Consider the following 24,139-nt stretch of genomic DNA (forward strand, 5'->3'; position numbering starts at 1 on the left):
CCAACAAATACAACAAACTTAGAGCCTCTTAACGGCCAGGGTAGGGCCACGGTCACTGAATAGCCTGACGTTTTCCTGCATGATACAAAAAAATGGAATAAGATTTTAAAAAATATTATAAAAGAGAGGCTCCATCCATTCCACACCCAATTTAGCCAAGCATCAAAAGCCAAGCTCTCCACATGTTATAGAGAGTATGTCATTACAGGTATATGTAAAAGTGTGTGTGGGGGGGGGGTTTAAGTCAAAGACGGGCAGAAGGAGTTGTGCTTCTAACAGGGAGAGGAAGGCTTTCCTCCGCTGCCCGACTCCTTCTGGAACAGGGAAGGAGAGTGTGATCGCATCGGAAGCCCTGGTCATTGACTATTATTTCCTGCTCTCTCCGGCTTCTGTTTTCCAGTCAGTCTGTCCTGGAGCCTCTCACGATACCGGCTATGGTCTCTCCCATGTTACAGGCCTCGTCCTCCCTTAAAACGTGGACAATTTTCTCTACTCAGTGAGAGCGATGCAGGACAACACTAAATATCTTAAAACATTGTCATAGTTGAGATTGACATCAGTGTCCCTTTAAATATTGTAGTCTCAGTCTGAGGGACTGTGGTGGGGATACGTCTCATGGAGTAACTGGGCAGAGAGAGATAAGAATGTCAAGCCTGATTAATAACCGTTTGTAGAAGAAAAACAGAGAGGTCCTTCTATCTCTCCAGGACATATTTCTGTCCAGGACACATTTCTCTCCGGGACATATTTCTGTCCAGGACATATTTCTCTCCAGGACATATTTCTGTCCAGGACATTTTTCTGTTCATGACATATTTCTTTCCAGGACATATTTCTGTCCAGCTCCTGTGTCTTAATGTCTGGCCTTTAGAACAGATGCTGATATTCATGGCCAAAGTAACATTGTGCCTCAGAAAAGCACTGGACAGGTTGTGTGTCTTCCTACTGAGGTCCTAGCCTGACTCCCTGCCTTCTCTCTCTGTCTCCCCTGGCGATCTGACAGCCTGGTAGCCAAGTGTTTAGTCTAACCAGGACTCTTTCAAAGCCCTTCCAACTGTTTATTACATCATTTTCCCTGTTTGTTTTTCAAATACTAGTCCCTTTATCATGCCTAAACAGCTCAGCCTGCCACAAATCACTCAAGTATTTGTGTAACCACGAAGTTCCCACAGCAGGTCTGCGAAGGAACAGCCAGTCAGAGAGGCTCTGGATGCCTGCCCTGGTGAGAAAGACTGGAGCTGTGATAGCTATGATAGCTCCGTCTCCACCCTGTCTCTTTATCCAGATCTGCACCTAGCAGGAGGAGCAGGAGGGGGTTTGGAGTAGGAGCGGTTCTCACTGGTCTGGAAGATTCTATTTGATCTCTGAGTGAGATGGATGGCCTAACATTATCCTCACTTTGATTTTTAAAACCTGATTTTTTTAAAGAAAATGTTCTCTCCTGCTTCACTTTAGGCTGAGGACCACAACTTTCAACTTTATACAGCAAAACCATTTAGTTAAATTAAACGATATTAAAAACGTATGACCTTAAATTATGATTGATATTTTCTGATTTCTTCTACAGATGAAAAACATCCGTTTGTGGAGCACCATTTCCGCAATCCATCCACCCTGTTTAGCTACAGACATGAAGCCACCCTAGTGATTCCCTGTAGAACAACTTCTCCTGACCAGATCGTCACTCTTGAAGCGGTAAGACTTTTCATGATCATTTGTCATTTGAAATGGGCATATCATTCCCATTGTCTTTCAAAGTAGAGCAAATGTTAGCATTTATTATGAGACTTAGCAATGTCGACCAGTTGTATGAGACAGTATGGGCATGAGATTGATTACTTTACCAGACAGAGTGTACCATGACAATGTCTGAAAGACGTCACTAAAGTTAAGATCGCAAAGAGACATGGTAAACACAGGCCCTCTGCACAATGGACAACATAGGAGTTCTCACACCCATCAAACGGTAGGCCATTCAGGCATGCGGAAACAGCCAGGGGACAGTGGCCAGTGGGAAGGGAGGCTCAGGGGCAGGGACCGAAAAGGGAGTCATCCTGTCTGCTTCCTGTTAAGAACAGGAAGGTCCTCCAAGACAGATTTTCCTCAGAATAGAATCTCTGTCTAAATATAGACGACTTCTTTTTAAACATCTTGTCCAGGAAATGTGGATCTAAAAAACAATCCATATCCAATCAGAGGAAACAATAGGCTGATGATGCTCCTGGGTATAGTTCAGTGATTTTTAATATAATTATATCAGGAGGAAATCTCTCTCGATGTGACCAAGCTCCTTGTCTTTTTGCAGTAGCCTTTAACACGAGACGGCCTTCCTATAAATCATGTGCAACAGTGAACAGAGTGGCACTTTTCCTTCACGGTGCCACAGCTCAGAGCCACCACCCTCAACAATAGATGGCTGTGTCTGTATTCACAGGGTTGATATATAGCTGCGTCTCACAATGCCTTGGACATGGACAAACAAGTCTTATTCAGAGGGCAAAGATAGTGGGTTGTGTGACCTTGCTACTGGAAGATCTATGGCATTTCTCCTTCCTGCCTGCCTGCTTCCTTCCTTCCCCTCTCTCTCCTAGCAGCATAACACTTGGCTGGAGAACAAACAACCGCAGTGGTAGGCCTTGGCCACATCCATCCATTTCATCCTTTGTTCAAAGTCAATAGTGCTCCGCGCATCACTGCATGGATAATTGCGATGGTTACACTCCATAAAACCGCAAAAAGGAATTAAATGTTGGCTCTGATGGGCAGGCGTCGCCAGCTGAGCTCATTGGAGTGTGGAGTTTCATACCAAACCCAGTTGTCCACATCGTACTTCAGTCTGACTGGCTGAGTGCTTTTTAAAGACTGCAGAACTAGAAGCTCCACTAAACATATAAGCCCCTTCATAAACACCTTTCTACCTGTCTCTTCTTTCAGTGGCCACCCCTATCAAAGGAGGTTGAACAAGGGAAGGAATGGGACCCCAAAATGGGCTTCAAGATCCCATACGGTCCCTACAAATTCTATCATCTCCTAACCTGTGTCACCAGCGTCAACGGCCAACGGGTCCAGTCCAAATATATCCCTCTGAGGACTAGTGAGTAACTTCTCCTTCGCTTGTTGAGCTCTTAGAGCGACAGGGAAACTACCGATGGTGCTAATTCACCCTGTCTTCCCTTCTACCTCTGCTTGCATAGCTATCTTGCTGAGGAACGTGAAAATCAACCCAAGACGTATCAAGCTGTTAGTGGGAGATACCCTGGTCCTCAACTGCTCCGCAGAGACCACCTTCAATGGAAGGATCAACTTCACTTGGGAATACCCAAAGAGAATGGTAAGTTGTAAGTCACTCAACATCCTTTAAGATTACTGGTCGACGAATCCGCTGTTTCAGGGTTGTTGATGAGTGCCTTTGCGTCCCCAGGTCCATCGGAACCCTATCATCAACAAGTCCAAAGAAGATCCGTCTTTGGTCACCAGTATGTACCAAGCAATCACCTTGTCCAACATCACCATGGACAACAGGGGCGTGTACAGGTGCACGGCTGATATAGGGAGCGCTGAGATGGGGAACAAGAAGCACGCCTCAGCCAAAGTCACCATCTACGGTGGGTCACTGTGTTAGAAACTGGTCCTGCGTGAAGGCAAGGTCTCACTGAGCTAAGGCACAGGCAGACATAACTCCATCGTAATGTTCATCTTCGGCAACGATTGTGTGATCAAGCGATAAGGCCAGAGGGTGTGGTGTATTGCCGATATAGCAAGGCTCGGGACTGTTCTTAAGCACAACACAGCGCGGAGTGCCTGGATGCAGCCCTTAGCTGTGGTATATTGGCCATATACCACAAACCCCCGAGGTGCCTTATTGCTATTATAAACTGGTCACCAACACAATTAGAGCAGTAAAAATAAATATTTTATCATACCTGTGGTATACGGTCTGATTTACCACAGTGTCAGCCAATCAGCATTCAGGACTCAAACCACCCAGTTTATGATCTCATTTATAATACATTTATGGTGTTGTTTTTCAGCAGTCGTTTTCATGCTCTCGTATTGGTCTTCTGTGTGATTTCAGAACATCCATACCTGAATGTGTCCTATAAGAATGAACGGGCCAGGAGAGTGGTCTACACCGAGGGTAGAAACAAGCTGATGTTTGAACCCAAGGTCAATGCACTGCCACCACCCGACACTATGACATGGTAAGACTGAGTTCAGTTGCTGGGACTATTCACTGAATGTATTGTCAACTCCTGATGAATATAATGGCACTGTTGTGACTGTGTGCACTAAACTGGGGCGTACAAGTGTTCGATTTAGGATGCAGAGATGCTGATCTATTATCATCACAACATTCATATCAGTATGTTCCGATTTGCTGAACTTCTAAAGTAAATGTGGGTGTATCCCATTCCCAGGTATAAGGATGGCGTCCCCATCAACGAGAACTCCACCTGTTACGAGTCTTCAGGCTACAACCTCTTCGTCAAGGACGTGAAGCAGAAGGATGCCGGGGTCTTCACCATCGCCCTGGGCAACAAAGAGAGAGGCCTCTACAGGAATCTCAGCTACACTCTGATAGTCCAAGGTAAAGCTCTTATATCCCCATGATATCCTGTCCTATATCCGTCCTTTATCCCTCCAAATGACTGGCGATCCTGAGGAAATGAAGCAATGCCCTGGACTTTGGGCCTCAGCATTTCGAGCAGTCTCAGCACTTTGGGTTGTGTACCCCCTGGTTGGTGCAGGGCTGCAGGTAGCAGCAGCTCCAGCATGACAGGAACCTGGGGGCTTGTGGGGTTTGTTGTTTCCAGCAGTGGATTGATGTAGCCGGGCCAGCTGGTATTGATTAGCCAGGCTCTTTTTGAAGGGGCTTCGCGGGTTGTGTAAACGGCCCTGTCTCTTCACTCTACCCACTCGAGACCTAACCTTTATTCACATCATGTGTATGTAGCCTTCAGCACCGCTCATGTAAACAACATGATACAGGGCTATATGTGTACTATATATGATTTAGCATAGCATTTGAAACAAATATATTGTAATGATTGCCATGTAAATACTGATGGTTGTTAAACACTAGCGGTTATAAACGTGGTCGGTATTTTGTTATGGGGCTTTGATAGTGTGTTGGATGGAGAGTCGGGGAGTGCATTGTGCTTGCCGTTAAGAACTGTGTTGAGCAACACATGTGCCACTCAGATACTAGTCCAAGCTGTCGATGGGGGGCAAAAGAATGCATCACAAAGTATTCCATTCCGTTCCCTGCACATTATCCAAGAATCCTCCTTCTCTGCCAAAGTGTAAAGGTCAGCCCCATATAAATTGTATTTATAGTCCCTCACGTTCCCGTTTGCTCCACAAATCATTATTATTGGAATGACAAAAAAAAAAAAGACTCACTCTCACAGACACAAACAATGGAAGGAGAAAAATAAAGGAAATTCCTGGGAACAGTTAGGGAACTATTTTAAACATCGTTCATCAGGCGTTTGAAGTCCAGCCCCAGTGTTCCAGATCTCAAATGGATTCAGCAGCCGGGGCTTGAACTGAGGACATTACTGAGAGAAACCGTGTCACGACTTTGCACATACGCACACATGTACGCACGCACACACAACACACACACACTGACTGGTGGAGAATGATTAACTGATGTGAGCAGAGCATTCCTCTTGAGGTGGCATCCAGTCAGTAAGTCCGTCAGTCTGGTTTTGATTACTGCTGTGCTCTCCCACACTGCTGATCCACTGACCTGGGACGGGGCATAGGGCCACATCTGGCCCATAGGCAGCTGGGCAGAGACTGGGCCAAGCTCTGAGACACTGACACCCTGATGTGATGGACAACCCCCAGGGTATCAGGGCTATGCAATCACTCAACCTTTTTCAAGCACTTTACAGCCGACGCTCAGAGGTTAGAAGACAACTGGTGTCCATGGGACCTTTTCCATGGTTATTCATCAAACTCTCTCTCATTATAAAGACATTATTACCGCCAATGGCCAGGTGTAACTGTTGATGCAACAGTGTCTGATCTCTTTGTCTCTATGTGTGTATGTGTCTCCCGCAGTGAGACCAAAGATCTCTGAAGAGGAGGTGGCCTCGGAGTACGTGCAGCCCTACATGTTCGGCATGCAGCATCAGCTAACCTGCACCGCCTTTGGAGTGCCCATGCCCAACATCACGTGGCTCTGGCAACCATGCCATCCTGACCCCACCGACAAAGAGTGAGTCACTAACAAAGAGTGGGCCATCCTAGGCTGTTTATCCTGGGCAATCCAGGTGGTTATATTAACTGAATCGTTAACTAAACTGTGAAGACCATTTTGTTTGTATTCACCTACGGTGTCAGTGCCTTTGAGTGTGTTCTGCACTTCTTGTTTTAAGTTTTCACAATGTTCCTTCGTTCCTGATGTACTTCGATGTGTTCTGTTATTTATTGTAAACCATAAGAATATGTTAGAACTGTGTAGTATCTTGCACAACCATAAGGCAGCAATTCTAGGAAACAACCATAAGGCACCACTTCCAGGAAACAACCATAAGGCACCACTTCCAGGAAACAACCATAAGGCAGCACTTCCAGGAAACAATCATAAGGCAGCACTTCCAGGAAACAACCATAAGGCACCACTTCCAGGAAACAACCATAAGGCAGCACTTCCAGGAAACAATCATAAGGCAGCACTTCCAGGAAACAATCATAAGGCACCACTTCCAGGAATCAAAGCACTAAATTAAGAACTGTGATGAAGTCATATCTTTTTTCTGAGTCACCAGAACCATCTGACTGACAGAAACTGCCGGATCACGGGGAGGGTCACTGCGCATTTCTAGTTATTTCTGTAACATAGACTTGGTGTTCTGAGTTTATTGTTTTAGTTCTTGGAAGTGCAAGACAGTCATACGTCCACGTATCGTCCATATGTCCACACAGACCCTGAGATTAATTGTCCTCTCGTCTGGTCTCTGTCAATGCACATGATTAGTGAAGCAGACCAGCATTGTCCCTGCCAGTGCACATCCTGGTTATGTTTTGGATGAGTGTTTACGTTTGATCACCCTCAGGGGGGCCGGCAACAAGCAGATGCATCAGGTGTTCAGGGGAAATGGAAAGAGAGCCTTTGACGCTACTTCCGCTTTTGGGTGTTAACAAGGCAACACTCCATCTTAACTCCTCCTCCACATTTACTGGATTGGTTCAACAGTGCAGAAGAGAACCTCCCCCGGCAGTTTATTTCTTCTCGTCAGGACTTTTACGCCTGCTGCGTTACATTAGGGTTTGTTGATGCTGAGCTCAGCTGTCAGAGTATTGGAACTGGATCATACAAACACACACACACACACACACACACACACACACACATGCACACATGCAAACACACACAAACACACGCACAAACACACACGCAAACACATACATACGCACACGCACACACACACACAGTCTGTGAGTCTGGAGTCCAGAACCACCGGGCTAGCCCGAGGCTCCCTCTCCAGAAACAGGCTTGCATCCATTTAATTGACTCTGTCCCAAAATACAGACATTTGTCAAAGAAATGCAGCCCCAGGAGAATTCCCCACTCATTTGTGGCCAGTGGCTCTGTGGGTGGGGAGAGAGGATATTTTAGTCTCAAACTCCCCAAGCTTCTATAGAGCTGAATGGGACAGAGCGTGTGGTATGGGCGTGAATGTCGACCTGCTAGGGAACCTTCATAAACAACATGAACAGTGTATCAGACAGTTCGTATTTGATTAATGATGGGCAGTCCCACCTATGTGAAGCTAGCCACAATAAGGAATAGCCACAATAGTGGAATTTGTGGTTTGCCTTCCAAGTAAAAGTCCCTCTTTGAACGTGATGCAAATGGATACAAATAGTGGAATCATGCCATATTTAGACTAGATATTGCTAAACAAGGTTGGAGTGTTGGTATGTGGAGCAATGTAATGGGTTATCAGTCTACTCAGTGACATCCACAGAACACAACTGTGAAGAGTTTACACAAATATTAGCTCTTATTGCAAGACTTTGACTGTGGGAAATCACCTCTCATTGACTTTCGTATTGCACTGTACAGCCTTTACAGCCTTACATAAGGATTGGGGGTCAATGAAATGGCATATCAGTCTACTCTGTACCCAAGTGCTTTTCCCCCAAAGTCCTCAGTTCTCAGACCCCAAAACATCCACGTTGTATTGTTTTTCCTTGCTCATTTCACAGTGGTTTCAGAGTCCTGCAATAAGAGCTAAAATGCTAATATTTGTGTAATTTCTTTGCAACTGTGTTCTGTGGGTGTCACTGAGTAGACTGATACCCCATGTCATTGATCCACAATCCATAGGTAAGGCTGTACAGTGAAATTAGTATGCCCCCAATGCAACTCTAAAGTCTAATACAACCAGTGTGATTTCAACAGATTTTTGTCAAATTAACAAATCATTGTCTTTTGTTGAATTTATATAGTAAACATTCCAACCTTGTTTAGCGTGATCTATTCCATTATGGCAAGATTCCACTATTTGTTTTAATTTGTATCACTTTCTATGAGTGACTTTTATTTTGAAAGGCGAAATGCAAATTCCACTTTTGTGGCCAATCATTATTTTGGCTAGCTTCACATAGGTGGGTCCGACCATCATTAATCAAATACAAACTGTTTTATAAATTACGGGTCTTTTAGATGATGACACCTAGCTAGATAGTCTAACTAACTATATCTACTGAAACAGATTATGTCGTTTTGCTATGTTTTTGGGGAAGAACATGTTTGTGTCCATCAACTAGCTAGCTTTTTTTCTGACCGGCACTGTCCCAGAGCTTGTGCGGCAGAGACAAAACTTTACCAGCATCATAGCATACGTATCGGTAAATCGCTGTGACATATGAAATACGAGTGATAGTGTAATCAATATGTAATAACCACTTTAAAAAGTTATGAACGTGTTAAATGACTATGTGGTGTGTAGTCATATCCAGGTTCTGATTGGTCTACAAGCATATTTGAAGTATATGTTTTTTGACATGCAAAGTCCCAACACCGTTCCATACTTATAGAGCTGAACGGGACAGAGCTTGTGGTATGAGTGATTGGGCGGCTAGCGAACCTTCATAAACAACATGAACATTCCCTGAGAGCCAGAGCTGCTATACCCCTGTCAGTGACAGCAGGGGTCCTTTCTGAGGCGAAAACTGAGGCAAACAATGGGCCATTACTGCAGGGTTATCAAGTGTTGGTTATCAGGACCCCACACCGCTAGAAAAACACGGCTCGGGGACGGCCTCACAATGGAGGGCCTGAATTATGTTACACTTCAGGCGCTGTAACTTGACAAATACTTCTGTTAATTATCCATCATTCCTAAATAATCATTTGTAAAAACACTCCTGGTTGCCAAATTTGTAACAGAAATGATGGTGGAGGTTCAAGCTGTGTCAAGGTGCCTCATTTCTGCAGCCCTAAAGATAACCAGCTCTGGTATTGGAAAAAGTTGCTCATAAACGATTGAAGCTGAAAAGGGCCTGTTTTTTCAACAGCTAATGAGGGAGGTGCATCAAATAGAGGTTTCAGCCCAGCCACAGCCTAGTTGGAGGCAGATTGAGCCAAATGTTTGTTTATACAGTTCAGACCCCCTTCAAGTATTTCTCATTGCAAATTGACCATTTACCATTTCAGGATCAGACCTCGTATAAATCACAGTCCCCTTGTGGTTGGGGAAGCGTAACGTCTTAGATAGCAAGAAAGAGGGATGGGAGAGGTGAAGGAGGCAGGAAGGGTTCTTTCTTTATCAGCAGCAGGGTAAGAAGGTATCAGCTGTCTGTTGTTGACCCACCAAGGTCTGGGGATTAGCCTTATCTCCTCTAGTCAGAGAATGAGGGGGTTTCCTGTGCGAGGTGACGCATAGCACAGCCCTTCCTATCACCCTGCCGTTTCCTCCTGCCTCCCAGCCCGCTTGGCCTGGCCGCCTCACTCCTCATCAGTCTGATTGTTCCCCTCAGTAGACTGGAGGAAAGCGAGGAGTGGAGGAGGGGCTGGCTGGTGTTTGTCTGGTTTAACAAGCCTAGGCAGCCTGGGCTGTAGCCCGCCCTAAAAGGCCATACAAAATCTATAATGTTAGTCAGAGCCTCATAAGGCTAAATGCCTGACCGCTCAGAGCGACACATTGTAAAACTTTTTGGACCACTTTCGCTGGTCCATAGTGTCATTTCTGATTCCCACTAATGAAATATAGGAAAGGATGACATGTCCACACAGCATTCTGCTCTAAGAGTCTTCTGTTTTGTCCACTGTTCTGTACTAATTTTCAAAACAGACTTTATACTTTAGGTAACGTTTCGTCTAAATCAGTAATGACTGGTTTCCTCTGTCCTATAGGTGTACCCTTTACACTGAGCCAATCCCGGTTCAAATGGACGTTAAGGGGAACTACTCACACAACTGGATTGAGAACATATACAACAAAAATGAACTGGTAAAAGGGAAGAACAAGGTATGCTTATAGTATGGTTTTGATGTCATTAGATTTGTTATGTACTCAGAGAAACTGACACTTCTTAACGTTGGACAACATAGAACAATGATTCATGTACGTGTGCTTATCATATATGATGCATGTTTGATACTGAGCATCAATTTCCCATGACAAAATAGTCTCTTATGTCGGCCAATACAACAATTGCTTAAAGATTTATATGAAAAAGGGATCTAGATTAAATGTCCAGATAGAGAGAGAGCGCTCTGAGAGATCAACACTGAAGTGGGGTTCTCCACGATCGTTCTCTTTGAGACGCCAACACCTAAACTTTACAATATGCCTTATTATGTCACTGTTTTATAATGGTTCATTCTATCTGCAATAGTTTAGACTTATGTAAATGTAGCCAAAAGTTATGGAAGGAACATCAATATGCATTTATAATTGTTTTATTTTATTTAAAAAAATATTATTTTTTTTAAACTGTTTTTGATCAGTCATTATTGGGTGTTATGTGGAGAGTGATGAGTAAAAACATTTTTTAAATCAATTTTAGAGTAAGGGTGTAACATAACAAAATACTTTCCATAAATGACAGAAAATAGACACATCAAAATATAAAATGTAAGCAGAAAGAAAGACACTGTCATAAAAAACTACCACATTCATCAGTAGTAAGGTCCTCTATCACCTTTCTGAATCACCCCAGAGGCACCAGAACATCACATTCATCAGTAGTAAGGTCCTCTATCACCTTTCTGAATCACCCCAGAGGCACCAGAACATCACACTCATCAGTAGTAAGGTCCTCTATCACCTTTCTGAATCGCCCCAGAGGCACCAGAACATCACACTCATCAGTAGTAAGGTCCTCTATCACCTTTCTGAATCGCCCCAGAGGCACCAGAACATCACACTCATCAGAGTAAGCCTCTATCACCTTTCTGAATCGCCCCAGAGGCACCAGAACATCACATTCATCAGTAGTAAGGTCCTCTATCACCTTTCTGAATCGCCTCAGAGGCACCAGAACATCACATTCATCAGTAGTAAGGTCCTCTATCACCTTTCTGAATCGCCCCAGAGGCACCAGAACATCACATTTTAAGAATGTTTTGAAGATTGTGCCACGAATAATGTGCTATAAAACTAAAAGAATGTCCAGAGGCAGCCGTCCCTGAGAGCAGGTGTGGTAAATCCTGTCTTAAGTTTAGTAATGACGTTAGGTACAGTGGGAGTTTTTGTAAAATTGCCTTTATAGATGACAACACAGCAATGTATCAACCTACATGAAATCAAAGGAGACCAACTTTCTGGTAGAGAATGCAGTGATGAGTGCTAAAACTGTTGCCCATAAAGCACTGTGCTGTATGATAAACTGCATTTAACGGCTTGAATGAAGTGGCATAGTCTATGACCGATAGGAATGTCGACTGAATAATCTGCTTTCTACTATTTAGCGAGAGGCAGGACCTAGAAGCCCATTATTATTCTCAGCTTCTTAACTAACTCATAAATATGCTTTTTAAAAGACAGCTTTTTATTTATCTAGATGCCTAGATATTTGTAAGTAGGGACATGATCAATATGGACACCATCCAAAGTACATATGCTGAAATAATCTGTTATTTTTATGCACTCTAGAGGACATCATATACTTAGTTTTACCTGCATTCAATACTCAATTCAGGTCAAAAACGTTTTTCTCTAATACAATGAAGGCAGGCTGTAGTTCAGATAGAGCCTAGTCAACCGAGGGGGCAATAGCATACACAACAGTATCATCGGCATACAAGTACAGGTTACAATTTTTTTATAGACAAGTCGATGTTGTTAATGTAAACAGTAAAAATTATAGGACCCAGAAGCGTCCCCTGCGGGACACCTTTTGTAATATTCAGGAAAGCTAATTTAACACCATCAGTAGATGGTTGAGTTCTTTCTTAAACCATATAATCCAGCCTGGTCTAGGCCAATTAAGGAAAGCCTCTGAATTAGCAGCGAGTGATCAACAGTATCGAAGGCCTTTGACAGGTCAATGAAGAGGGCAGCACAATGTTGCCTTTTATCCACACAGTTAACCACGTCATTTGACCTGGTCTAAATCCTGACTGATGTACATTAATGATTACATTTCTTAGATAAGGAAGATATAAGCTGAGAATTAATCAAGGATTCTAAAATTTTAGCTAGGCAAGAAAGTTTATAAATAAGGCCATAATTATTTAGGTCACAAGGGTCAATAATGAAATATATTACAGTACATTGTAAATACAGTTAATTTATACATTGTTGTATAAAATACAGTATGTATAGGGGGAAAGCAAAGAATGGTAAAGGACATTTACTGTATATCAGTAGGTATATTTATGACAAGGAATCCCACTTTATTGTATACACTGTCTTAACTGCCAGGCATTTTTAAGCAACTCACAAGTCAATTCATATATACAGTAGTCAGCAACAAATAGACCATCAAATCTGTCATTATTTGCTTTTGATTAAAAGAAGCCCCTTAGCCTTCAATTATAGTCAAAGCAAGTCGAGCGCCAGAACTGCCATGAAGAAAAAGCATTTTGGCTCTCTTCAGGGCTGCTCTCCTGAGTCGTTCATTCGTCTGTCCTTCAACTGACAGACACCATTCATTTCACCCTGCTGGAGTGAAAAACACCCTCAGACAAAACGCAGGTCCTTGGATCTAAAGAAGCGAGGCCTGAAGCTCCAGCCAAGGCTCTGCCTGCTCTGCCAGAGAGCAGCGTTTATTCTGACATCACTGGATCATTGTCTGTTGGATCACTGAGAGCTGTGGAGCTCTGTGTAGATAGCACAATACAGCCATATGGCTCAAGCCATGCGTGTGCAGACAGAGGAGACTGACCTTTTATAGGTTCCCTCCTAACTCCGCTGACCTGTGAACAGATCAGCTGTAATATGCTGAAAACAAATACGCTGTCACTCCCTGACCTTAGAGAGCCTTTTTATGTCTCTATTTGGTTTGGTCAGGGTGGATTTCTATGTTTTTTGTGTTTCTATGTTTTGGCCGGGTATGGTTCTCAATCAGGGACAGCTGTCTATTGTTGTCTCTGATTGGGAATCATACTTAGGCAGCCTTTTTCCCTTTTGTCATTGTGGGAAGTTGTCTTTGTTAGGGGCACGAAAGCCTTTGTAAGCTTCACGGTCGTTTTTGTTATTTCTTGTTTTGTTGGTGACATTTTAACAAATAAAAGAAAATGCACACTCACCACGCTACACCTTGGTCTCATTCCGACGACGATCATGACATACGCTGAAGCCTAGTAGGCTGACCACACCGCTAGTGTCACATGCGCGAGCGTTGCAAAATTAATGTAGAAATCTATGTTATTCAATTATTTCACCCACACTGCCAACAAGCGTCTGCGTTGCCAAGGGCTAAAATAGAAGTCATTCCTATTTCTGACGCAGATCACGCTGCAAGTCCTGCCTCTCCCATCTCCTCATTGGTTTATAGAAGCAGGTACCCACGTGCCATCTCCTCATTGGTTATACCCACGTGGGTGATTGAAAGACTAAATGTTTTTCCGGTTGTCGTGGTAATACTATGAAAGTTTAGATGCCAATCACCATATAAGTTCAAAGATGAAAAAGCCGGGAAGGAGGAGAGATGACTAGAAATGATTCGGTTGGACGTTTTATGTGTGGATTAATTGTCGGAGTAGAGGATCTTGTGCATTTCAGGTAAAATAACAACTCAATGTTTATATCCCAGGACAAATTAGCTAGCAAGTGCAAGCGAATTAGCTAAATTGCCATACATGTTTAATGCTTTTCGACCTGTCCCCAAATTAATGTCATTGGTTCAGAGTTTGTTTTTATATTTTAACCTGCGTGTCGTGATCGCGTTTGGTGTAGGGGGACAAAATACACTTATGCACGATGGCGCACGCGCGCAGCCGGTTTGGGTTCCGTGTAAGACTAAAGCACTCCTTAACTGTTTCTACCCACAAGCCGTAAGACTGCTGAACAATTAATCAAATGGCCACCCGGACTATTTACACTGCCTCTTCTCGCTGTTTATTATCTATGCATAGTCACTTTGCAAGTTACCTCGACTAACCTGTACCCCTGCACATTGACTCGGTACCGGTACCCTTAGTATATAGCTTTGTTATTGTTAAGTCATTTTCTTGTGTTACTTTTAGATTTTAGATTTTTCACTTTAGTTTATTTAGTAAAAACTATTTTTCTTGAACTCCATTGTTGGTTAAGGGCTCGTAAGTAAGCATTTCACGGTAAGATGTACACCTGTTGTTTTCGGCGCATGTGACATATAACATTTGATTTGAAAATATTGAAACTAAGTTTGGAAATTGGAATAATATGTTATTTTCATTGTTTTTGTCATATCTGTATTAATATGGTATAGCTGAAGGTAATGGTTACATCTCCTCTCACTAAAAATGGCCCACATCTTGGCATGCGTTCCCAAAGCTGACTGTAGACATTGCAGCACATATCCTAGGGGAGCTTGTTACCAAAACCATTCACCCCAAACGTAATTAAGTGCAGGCCTCAACTGCTTTCCCCAAAAGCCTATTGGATTAGTTGAAAGACAGCCGTTCCAACACACTGGGTCAAATTGGGGCATAAATCCAGTCAGCATATAAATATTTCAACAGCACAAGCAAACCAACCAGTGAAGAAAATACTGGTAATTAGCCATTACCCAAACACATATACTGGTGTAGTAAACTTTTATTAAATGGTATTTCTCCTGCTTTACCCTAAAGGGAGATTTATGAAGGCGTTTCCACCGGCTGATGATACATGGTTGATGGCATTTAGAATCATGCTAATTGTATACATACACAAGTAGTAATAGAGAGCCTAGACCTCATTCACTTCCAGCACTACCAATCTCTGTTTGACATAAATAGGGAGGCACTCCTTATTTACAAGCGCTTGGGGCCCAAACACCGGTGCTTTATAGGGGTGAGGACTAAGGGTCAGTGATAACAAGCGGAGGTTTAAAAGAGAGGGATTTGTTGGGAGTGAATTCCTCTCTGTCACCCCGCATAAATCGCTGTGCCCCGTGAACGAGAGTAAAGTGTTGGTCAGGACTGCAGGGCTGGCCTCAGAGGGTCTCAGTGCGTCTGGTCAAGTCACCACTTAGGGACAGAGTGCACTTTCTGAAACAACTGTTTTCCAGCTCAAGTTACATTTATCATTGGTAATGGCAGGAACGCAACACCACACAACTACTCCATCAATACTCTGACCAATGTCATAGCAACTCAGGGTAGACAACGTAACACAACTTTAAACAACTTAGCTAGCTTTTCCTTCCAAAGATGTTTAAACAGCGCACAATATCAGCTGAGACTTTGAAAATGTACTGAAACAGTGAAAATGTGTCACACACAGTCAAGTCTCATGAGCAAAGCCCTGTTTCTGAGGGTCAGAGCACAATGCCGCTAGAAACCCAGGAAGTTGACACCACCTAGACAATACAGCCACAGCATTCAGCACCTTTTGATGTAGCTGCTCTGAAAACAGATGTCGTTCTGAACACAAAACAGAACCCCACGCGATCTGGCCCCTTGCCCAAATCTTACTCACTATTATGTCTACTTAAGCCGTTAAATGGGTTCCACTCCAACAGCGATAGAATCTAGTGTGGCATTGTAAATGCTCTTCGGGAAATGACATGGAGGGCCAGGCACTCGTTCTGGGGAGCGGTGGAGAGACGCGGCAGGTTTTAAAAAGTCCAGATGTATCCTTCCATTAATGTGAACTAACTGAAGAGACCTCTGACCCACCTGCTAATGGCAAATAACCACACTGGTGTTGATGGAAAGTCTTCTGAGGTACAGTACCAGTCAAAAGTTTGGACACACCTACTCATTCAAGGGTTTATCTTTATTTTTTGCTATTTTCTACATTGTAGAATAATAGTGAAGACATCAAAACTATGAAATAACACATATGGAATCATGTAGTAACCAAAAAAAGTGTTAAATAAGGTAATCTGATGCAGCATTCCATCATGCTCCTATTTGGTCAAATAGCCCTTGCACAGCCTGGAGGTGTGTTAGGTCATTGTCCTGTTGAAAAACAAATAATTGTCCCACTAAGCACAAACCAGATGGGATGGTGTATCGCTGCAGAATGCTGTGGTAGCCATGCTGGTTAAGTCTGCCTTGAATTCTAAATAAATCACTGACAGTGTCACCAGCAAAGCACCATCTTACCTCCTCCATGCTTCACGGTGGGAACTACACATGCGCTGATCATCCGTTCACCTATTCTGCGTCTCACAAAGACACGGCGGTTGGAACCAAAGAACAGATTTTGTGTTTCTTGGCCCAAGCAAGTCTCTTCTTTTTATTAGTGTCCTTTTGTAGTTGTTTCTTTGCAGCAATTCAACCATATAGGCCTTATTCAAGCAGTCTCTGAACAGTTGATGTTGAGATGTGTCTGTTACTTGAACTCTGTAAAGCATTTATTTGCGCAGCAATTTCTGAGGCTGGTAACTCTAATGACCTTATCCTTTGCAGCAGAGGTAACTCTGGGTCTTCCGTTCCTGTTGCGGTCCTCATGAGAGCCAGTTTCATCATAGCACTTGATGGTTTTTGCGACTGCACTTGAAGAAACTTTCCAATGTTCTTGAAATTTTCTGGATTAACTGACCTTCATGTCTAAAGTAATGATGGACTGTCATTTCTCTTTGCTTATTTGAGCTGTTCTTGCCATAAAAAGGACTTGGTATTTTACCAAATAGGGCTGTCTTCTGTATACCACCCCTACCTTATCACAACACAACTGATTGGCTCAAATGCAAAAAGAAGGAAAGAAATTCCACAAATTAACAAGGCACACCTGTTTATTGAAATGCATTCCAGGTGACTACCTCATGGAGCTGGTTGAGAGAATGCCAAGAGTGTGCAAAGCTGTCATCAAGGAAAAGGGTGGCTACTTTGAAGAATCTCAAATATAAAATATATTTTGATTTGTTGAACACTTTTTTTTTTGGTTACTCCGTATGTGTTATTTCATAGTTTTGATGTCTTCACTATTATTATACAACGTAGAAAATAGTAAAAATAAAGAAAAATGCTTGAATGAGTAGGTGTGTCCAAACTTTTGACTGGTACTGTATATTGAAGCCAATCGGAAAAATGTTCATTAAGCTTTATTTATACAGGTTAATCTCACTGAAGTGAAATCTATTTTGCAGGAGACACATGTACAGCAGATAAGTGCAACATTCGCTGGCTGTACTGTAGATCTAATGGTTGACTTATTCTCTCTCCTCCATAGACTGTGAGTACGCTAGTGGTGGGAGCGGCTCACATCTCGGGGATCTACTCCTGCGTGGCCGAGAATGAACTTGGCAACTGCACACTGAGAACCATTTTCTATGTGGACGGTAAGTGGGTCAACCTAACACTACACAGCGTGGGGAGTTGGTTGAAAGAACAACATGGTAGATTTTTTTTGTACAGCATAAGGCAAAATGCTGGTTGGTTTTTATTTCTACGTGCCAGGCGTACAGAATAGCTGAAACATACATGACGTTTAGTTTCCAATGACTTACACATATGCACTGTGATCGTGAGGCGATCGCTAGAATGCACAGGATGTATTGTGTAAAAATAGAGCTGCTCCGGGTGGACATTAATTGAAACCGTCTTCCTCCGGAGCAGGCAGGCTTCAGGACCGAACGGAAGAGGCAAACGTCCTGAGCCATATGCTACAGTCTAAAAACCGCTTTGAGCATTCACTGTAGTGCCGGCAGGTCATTCATCTTCTTCTTTGAGCCTGCTGCTGCATAATTCACTTGTTATATGTATCTGAACAGTTCCAAATGTTGATGAAATGAACATTTCATCCAGTCCAGTTGTGTAATGACAAGAGAAATCAGCTGGCTGGCCATGCAAGCAGTCATCATTTTTGTCCTCAGAAATTACAAACCTGAACGATTTGAGGTTGAAAGCTGATTGATGGTAGTTTGGAAATGAGAATGGTGGTGACACTGTGATTGGAGACACTGCTGATGATGCCAAACTCTGAAGACCCGGATAAGAATAAAGATCATTTTCAGGAAGAAGCACTGCAATGTACCACCATTCCTGAGGTGGAGGTGACTGAGAGTGCTGGATTGCTGCTGAAAAAGAGGACGGCGGAATTGTAATAACAGCGGTCTTCTTTTACGGAACACAGAATGCTCCCCTCAGGCCCGGCCTCCAGACTGATTCCTAATGGACAGCTGTAGGCTGCCCATCAGCGTCGCTCGCCGCACACCGCCAACCTGCTTCCAATTAACACAGTGATGACACAGGAAATAACTGCACATTTGAAATTCCTAACATGGTGATGTGCAGCTTGATGTTTTCGAGATGTACTTTCCCAGGTTAGGACAGCTTCAGTCAGCTGACTATCTCATGCTATGTGTCTCTCTCCCTTAGTGAGAAGAGAGTTGTAGTATCATAGATGCTCTTGTAACCCACTTACATACTGGCAGAAAAATGCTCTAACACTCCTTATGACCTAATGTGTTTTTCCCCTCTCCCCCACCAGATCACCCTCAGCACCTGGCCATCGAGCCCCAGACTGCCATCGAGGGTGATGACGTCACTCTGACTTGTCGCGGCACTCGGTACCTGTACACAGACCTGCAGTGGTACAACCCTCAGAACTACACTGTCACCCCCGCCAACATCACAGCCCTGCAGCTCAGCCCCTACGCTATCTCTCTCTCCCTCTCCCTGCACAACGTGTCCAGGAGTCAAACAACAGGCTACCAGTGCTGGGCGGGTAACCTCCACAGCAAGAGGGTCATAGTCCAGACTGTGCTGACTGTGGATGGTGAGTAGGAGACAGGAGGAGCATTGCCTCCTGGGTAATCAATGAGGTCTATCAGAACAGTAATTGCCACACCACTGTCATGTCATACGGGTATTGATCAACTCTTTCTAAGAGTAACATGGATGTAATACATTGGATTTTGGTAAAAGGTGACTGTTCCTGGATATAATCATACTCGTGATTATGCAACCCAGTAGGGGGATGAGTTTGTCTGGGAAAGTCTTGAAAAGCAGAGTGATCTAATTCAGATATGTTTCTGTGGTTGATGCAGAGAGGAAGAGGCCGTGGCTGAGACAGAACCTGACCAATCAGGATGTAAACAGCAGCAGTACTCTGACTATGGCCTGCTACGCCCTGGGTATGCCGCCACCCTACATCACCTGGTACAAAGACAAGCTACCAGTACAGGAGGGTCCAGGTAAGAACTGCTGGAAATGACTCATGATTAGGGGCCCCGAGGTTTCCATTGTCGGGCCCTACTCATTGCTTTTAGTGTTTCAATTTAAATTATTATACAAAATTCTTGAAAATAATAGAATATTATATACAGTATATGGTGGATACAACCTCAGCTCTGCAGATTTTGCTGCGAAGAGGCAAAATCATTAGATCACTTGTTTTGGTATTGCCCGTACATAGCTTGTTTTGGTCACAGGTTCAGGAATGGCTGAAGAATTGAAACATTAAATGGAGCCAACTCTGCAAATTGCACTGATAGGTGATCAATCAGTCAATCGATCAACAATATAATAATACTCTTAGCAAATGTACAATCTGTCGAAACTATGAGAATAGAAAGGTTAAGAACTTTTGTGAAACATCCTAGCACAGTTGAAAGATATATGGCAATTATAAATCAAAACTGGATGGTCCTCAGAGATAGATGGGAGGGGTTTAGGGGAGCTGAAGCTGGAAGTAGAAGACTAGGTATTGTTGTCCATTTAGACAAATCTAAGTTTGAGGTGTTCGGAGCACAAATAAGAACATTCGTGAGACTCAGAAAAAATGAAAAGATGCTGGAGGAGTGCTTGACGCCATCTGTCAAGCATGGTGGAGGCAATGTGATGGTCTGGGGGTGCTTTGTTGGTGGTAAAGTGGGTGATTTGTACAGGGTAAAAGGGATCTTGAAGAAGGAAGGCTATCACTCCATTTTGCAACGCCAATCCATACCCTGTGGACGGCGTTTAATTGGTGCCAATTTCCTCCTACATCAGGACAATGACCCAAAGCACAGCTCCAAACTATGCAATAACTATTTAGGGAAGTAGCAGCCAGCTGGTTTTCTGTCGATAATGGAGTGGCCAGCACAGTCACCGGATCTCAACCCTATTGAGCTGTTGTGGGAGCAGCTTGACTGAAGTGCCCATTAAGCCAATCTAACTTGTGAGAGGTGCTTCAGGAAGCATGGGGTGAAATATAGATATATATATATATGAGAGAGGCCTGTAATTTGGTCTTGTATGTCAGTACAATACTTATTTTCCACCATCATTTGCAAATAAATTCATTAAAAATCCTACAATGTGATTTTCTGGATTTTTTTTCTTCTCATTTTGTCTGTCATAGTTGAAGTGTACCTATGATAAAAAATTACAGGCCTCTCTCATCTTTTTAAGTGGGAGAACTTACACAATTGGTGGCTGACTAAATACTTTTTTTGCCCCACTGTATATACCCCTCCACCCCAAAAATGTGTTTTATTATAATTTTCTCCATAAAATCTGAGCTGTAGACTTCATGCTGTGTTCCAGGTATTACTCTGAGGGAGGATGGGGTGCTGACGATCGAGAGAGTGAAGAAAGATGATGAGGGCTTGTACGAGTGTCTGGCCAGCAACAATGAGGGGAGTGTGAAAGCCAGCGCTGTCGTCACTGTCGTGGGTGAGTCACTTACCTCTTTATTTCCGTCATGGTCAATGAATCTAACTAAGGTACATTAACCACACCAGTGACCAAACACACCATGAACTCAACCAGCACAGCCACAGCCGGACCAATCACAGCTCTTGGCAAAACTGGGAAATGTTTTCTTGTCACCAGTACAAATAGCTCTGGCCAGATTCAATATGAAATCCCTCCCCAGAGAGAGAAGCCAAGAGTCTGCCAAGAATGCCCAGCGAATTCCTCCACTGGCTCATGGAGCTCTGAGGTCCCCACCCATGGGACGTGACCTGCAAGAAGTGTGTGAAGAGTTCCCACTAATGACTGTGGGCACGGCCAGGGGAGAAGTTCTCTCGTTAAAGAACCATGGAACTGGAAACATGATGACACAGACTGGGAGGGAGGGGGGAGCAAGGTCATGTGACTTATTCTGACGACTAGACTTGGCACCAGACATGAATTCCTGTTCCCCTAAAAAATGTCAATTTCCCTCAACGTCCAACCCCAGTGTCAGCACAATCCATTATATTACTAGAAGAAAATGTCAAAAATGTGGCATTTCTCTATCAAAACTATTTGACAATTTCGTAAAGCTTTATGAATGTGAGCTGGCTAGGACAGTGAATGTTGAGATGGATAGTTAAGAAAACAGTTTAATGTGAGATGAATGTGCAACAATGTCGGATGCATAGCCCAAAAAAACTAAGAAATAAACAATGGAGTGTGTTTTGACTTTTAGTGTGTACCCAACTTGTCGGAAATGAGTTAATCTAGCAAAAAACGAAGAACTTTCAGAGAAATGCGTTGTTTAATTCCCGTCCTTGCAATCACTTGGCAACTTTCAAGTAGGTCAGTGTCATGTTAGTCTAATATTTCGTAATACAAACAAAACCATTCCTCTGTTGTGTATGTCCCTGTATATATTTGTTGCCAGTTATCATATCGTATTCATTTTTCAACAAGCATATAAAACACCCTATGCAACAACAGTTGACTAATGGTTCCTGTGGTCTCCTTCCAGGTGATGAGGGGAAGCCCAACATTGAGGTGATCGTCCTGGTGTGTACAGGAGCTGCTGCCACCTTCCTCTGGCTCATGCTCATCCTCTTCATCCGCAAGCTGAGGAAGGTAACAAGAGATCTCCCTGCAATCACAGCTAGTTCTCCAGTGTCTCTCACTCTTCTTGACTGTGAAGACATTTGAGAGTGTAAACTGTTTGGATACTGCACTGAGCACTTTGCTCACCGCAGGATCATGCCAATTACAAAATGCTCTTCTCAAGACCTATTCAAACACCCACACTACATGTTTAAGGGTTTTGTATGTGTTTCAGGAGTGGATGCAATCTTGTCATACAAATTCCACGAACTGCCATCACTGAGCCATTTCTCTTGTGAAATGCAAATTTACTTTGGATCATTTTATCTCTATGTTTACGATTTCCACATTTCCTGACATTGGAGAAGTGCTTGTGTACTGCATGTTGAGAAAGAATAGGTTCAGAGACAGCTTCTGTCTCCAAGCAATAAGACTGCTGAATAGCTCAGCAATGGCTACCTACACACTGACTATCTGCACTGACTCTATGCACACTTATAGGTCTCTGTCCACACACTCACACACACTCACACACACTTCAAATATAATAAAATAAAGTTGTATTTTTCACATGCGCCGAATACAACAGGTGTAGACCTTACTGTGAAGTGCTTTCTTACAAGCCCTTAACCAACAATGCAGTTCAAGAAATAGAGTAAAGAAAATATTTACTAAATAAAAAAGTAACACAAGAAAATTACATAACAATAGCGAGGCTATATACAGGGGGTACCGGTACCGAGTCAATGTATGGGGGCACAGGTTAGTCGAGGTAATTTGGACATGTAGGTAGGGGTAAAGTGACTATGCATAGATAATAAGCAGCGAGTAGCAGCTGGAGTCTCTGTAGCACCTTACGGTCAGATGCTGAGAAGTTGCCATACCAGGCGGTGATGCAACCGGTCAGGATGCTCTCGATGGTGCAGCTGTAGAACCTTTTGAGGATCTGAGGAACCATGACAAATCTTTTCAGTCTCCTGAGGGGGAAAAGGTGTTGTCGCACCCTCTTCACAACTGTCTTTGTGTGCTTGGACCATGATTGTTCATTGGTGATGTGGACACCAAGGAACTTTAAACTCTCAACCTGCTCCACTACAGCCCAGTCAATGTTAATGGGGGCTTGCACAGCCCTCCTTTTCCTATAGTCCACAATGAGCTCCTTCGTTCCTTTGTCTTGTTCCTTTGTCAAATTGAGGGAGAGATTGTTGTCCTGGCACCACACTTCCAGGTCCCTGACCTCATCCCTATAGGCTGTCTCATCGTTGTCAGTGACCTCTGTTGTGTCATTGCAAACTTAATGAGGGTGTTGGAGTTGTGCTTGACCACGCAGTCATGGGTGAACAGGGAGTACAGGAGAGGACTGAGCATGCACCCCTGAGTGGTCCCTGTGTTGACGATCAGTGTGGTGAATGTGTTGTTACCTACCCTTACTACTTGGGGGCGACTCCTCGGGAAGTCCAGGATCCAGTTGCAGAGGGAGGTGTTTAGTCCCAGGGTCCTTGGCTTATTGATGAGCTTTGAGGGCTCTATGGTGTTGAACGCTGAGCTGTAGTCAATGAATAGCATTCTCACATAGGTGTTCCTTCTGTCCAGGTGGGAAAGGGCAGTGTGGAGTGCGATTGAGATTGCGTCATCTGTGGATCTATTGGGGTGGTATGCGAATTGGAGTGGGTCTGGGGTTTCTGGCATGATGGTGTGGATGTGAGCCATGACCAGTCTTTCAAAGCACATCATGGCTACCGACGTGAGTGCTACGAGGCGGTAATTATTCAGGCAGATTACCTTCGCTTTCTTGGGCACAGGGACTATGGTGGTCAGTTTAAAACTTGTAGGTAT

The 24,139-nt window shown here is 43.5% G+C and overlaps 1 protein-coding gene across 1 annotated transcript in view; it reads left to right on the plus strand.

Annotated features, from left to right (window-relative positions):
• The window catches only part of LOC135545846 (vascular endothelial growth factor receptor kdr-like), an 82,791-nt gene that overhangs the window by 15,483 nt on the left and 43,169 nt on the right, over window positions 1-24,139 (plus strand). Inside the window, exons 4-16 of the mRNA XM_064973788.1 lie at window positions 1,568-1,695; window positions 2,935-3,094; window positions 3,195-3,331; window positions 3,422-3,605; window positions 4,076-4,202; window positions 4,419-4,588; window positions 6,073-6,229; window positions 10,379-10,493; window positions 17,778-17,886; window positions 19,038-19,325; window positions 19,597-19,743; window positions 21,077-21,205; window positions 22,227-22,333. Coding sequence (XP_064829860.1) covers window positions 1,568-1,695; window positions 2,935-3,094; window positions 3,195-3,331; window positions 3,422-3,605; window positions 4,076-4,202; window positions 4,419-4,588; window positions 6,073-6,229; window positions 10,379-10,493; window positions 17,778-17,886; window positions 19,038-19,325; window positions 19,597-19,743; window positions 21,077-21,205; window positions 22,227-22,333 — 1,958 coding nt within the window. The remainder of the gene's footprint in view (window positions 1-1,567; window positions 1,696-2,934; window positions 3,095-3,194; window positions 3,332-3,421; window positions 3,606-4,075; window positions 4,203-4,418; window positions 4,589-6,072; window positions 6,230-10,378; window positions 10,494-17,777; window positions 17,887-19,037; window positions 19,326-19,596; window positions 19,744-21,076; window positions 21,206-22,226; window positions 22,334-24,139) is intronic.

The sequence above is a fragment of the Oncorhynchus masou genome, chromosome 9 (genome assembly GCF_036934945.1).
Source record: "Oncorhynchus masou masou isolate Uvic2021 chromosome 9, UVic_Omas_1.1, whole genome shotgun sequence".
Lineage (NCBI taxonomy): Eukaryota > Metazoa > Chordata > Actinopteri > Salmoniformes > Salmonidae > Oncorhynchus > Oncorhynchus masou.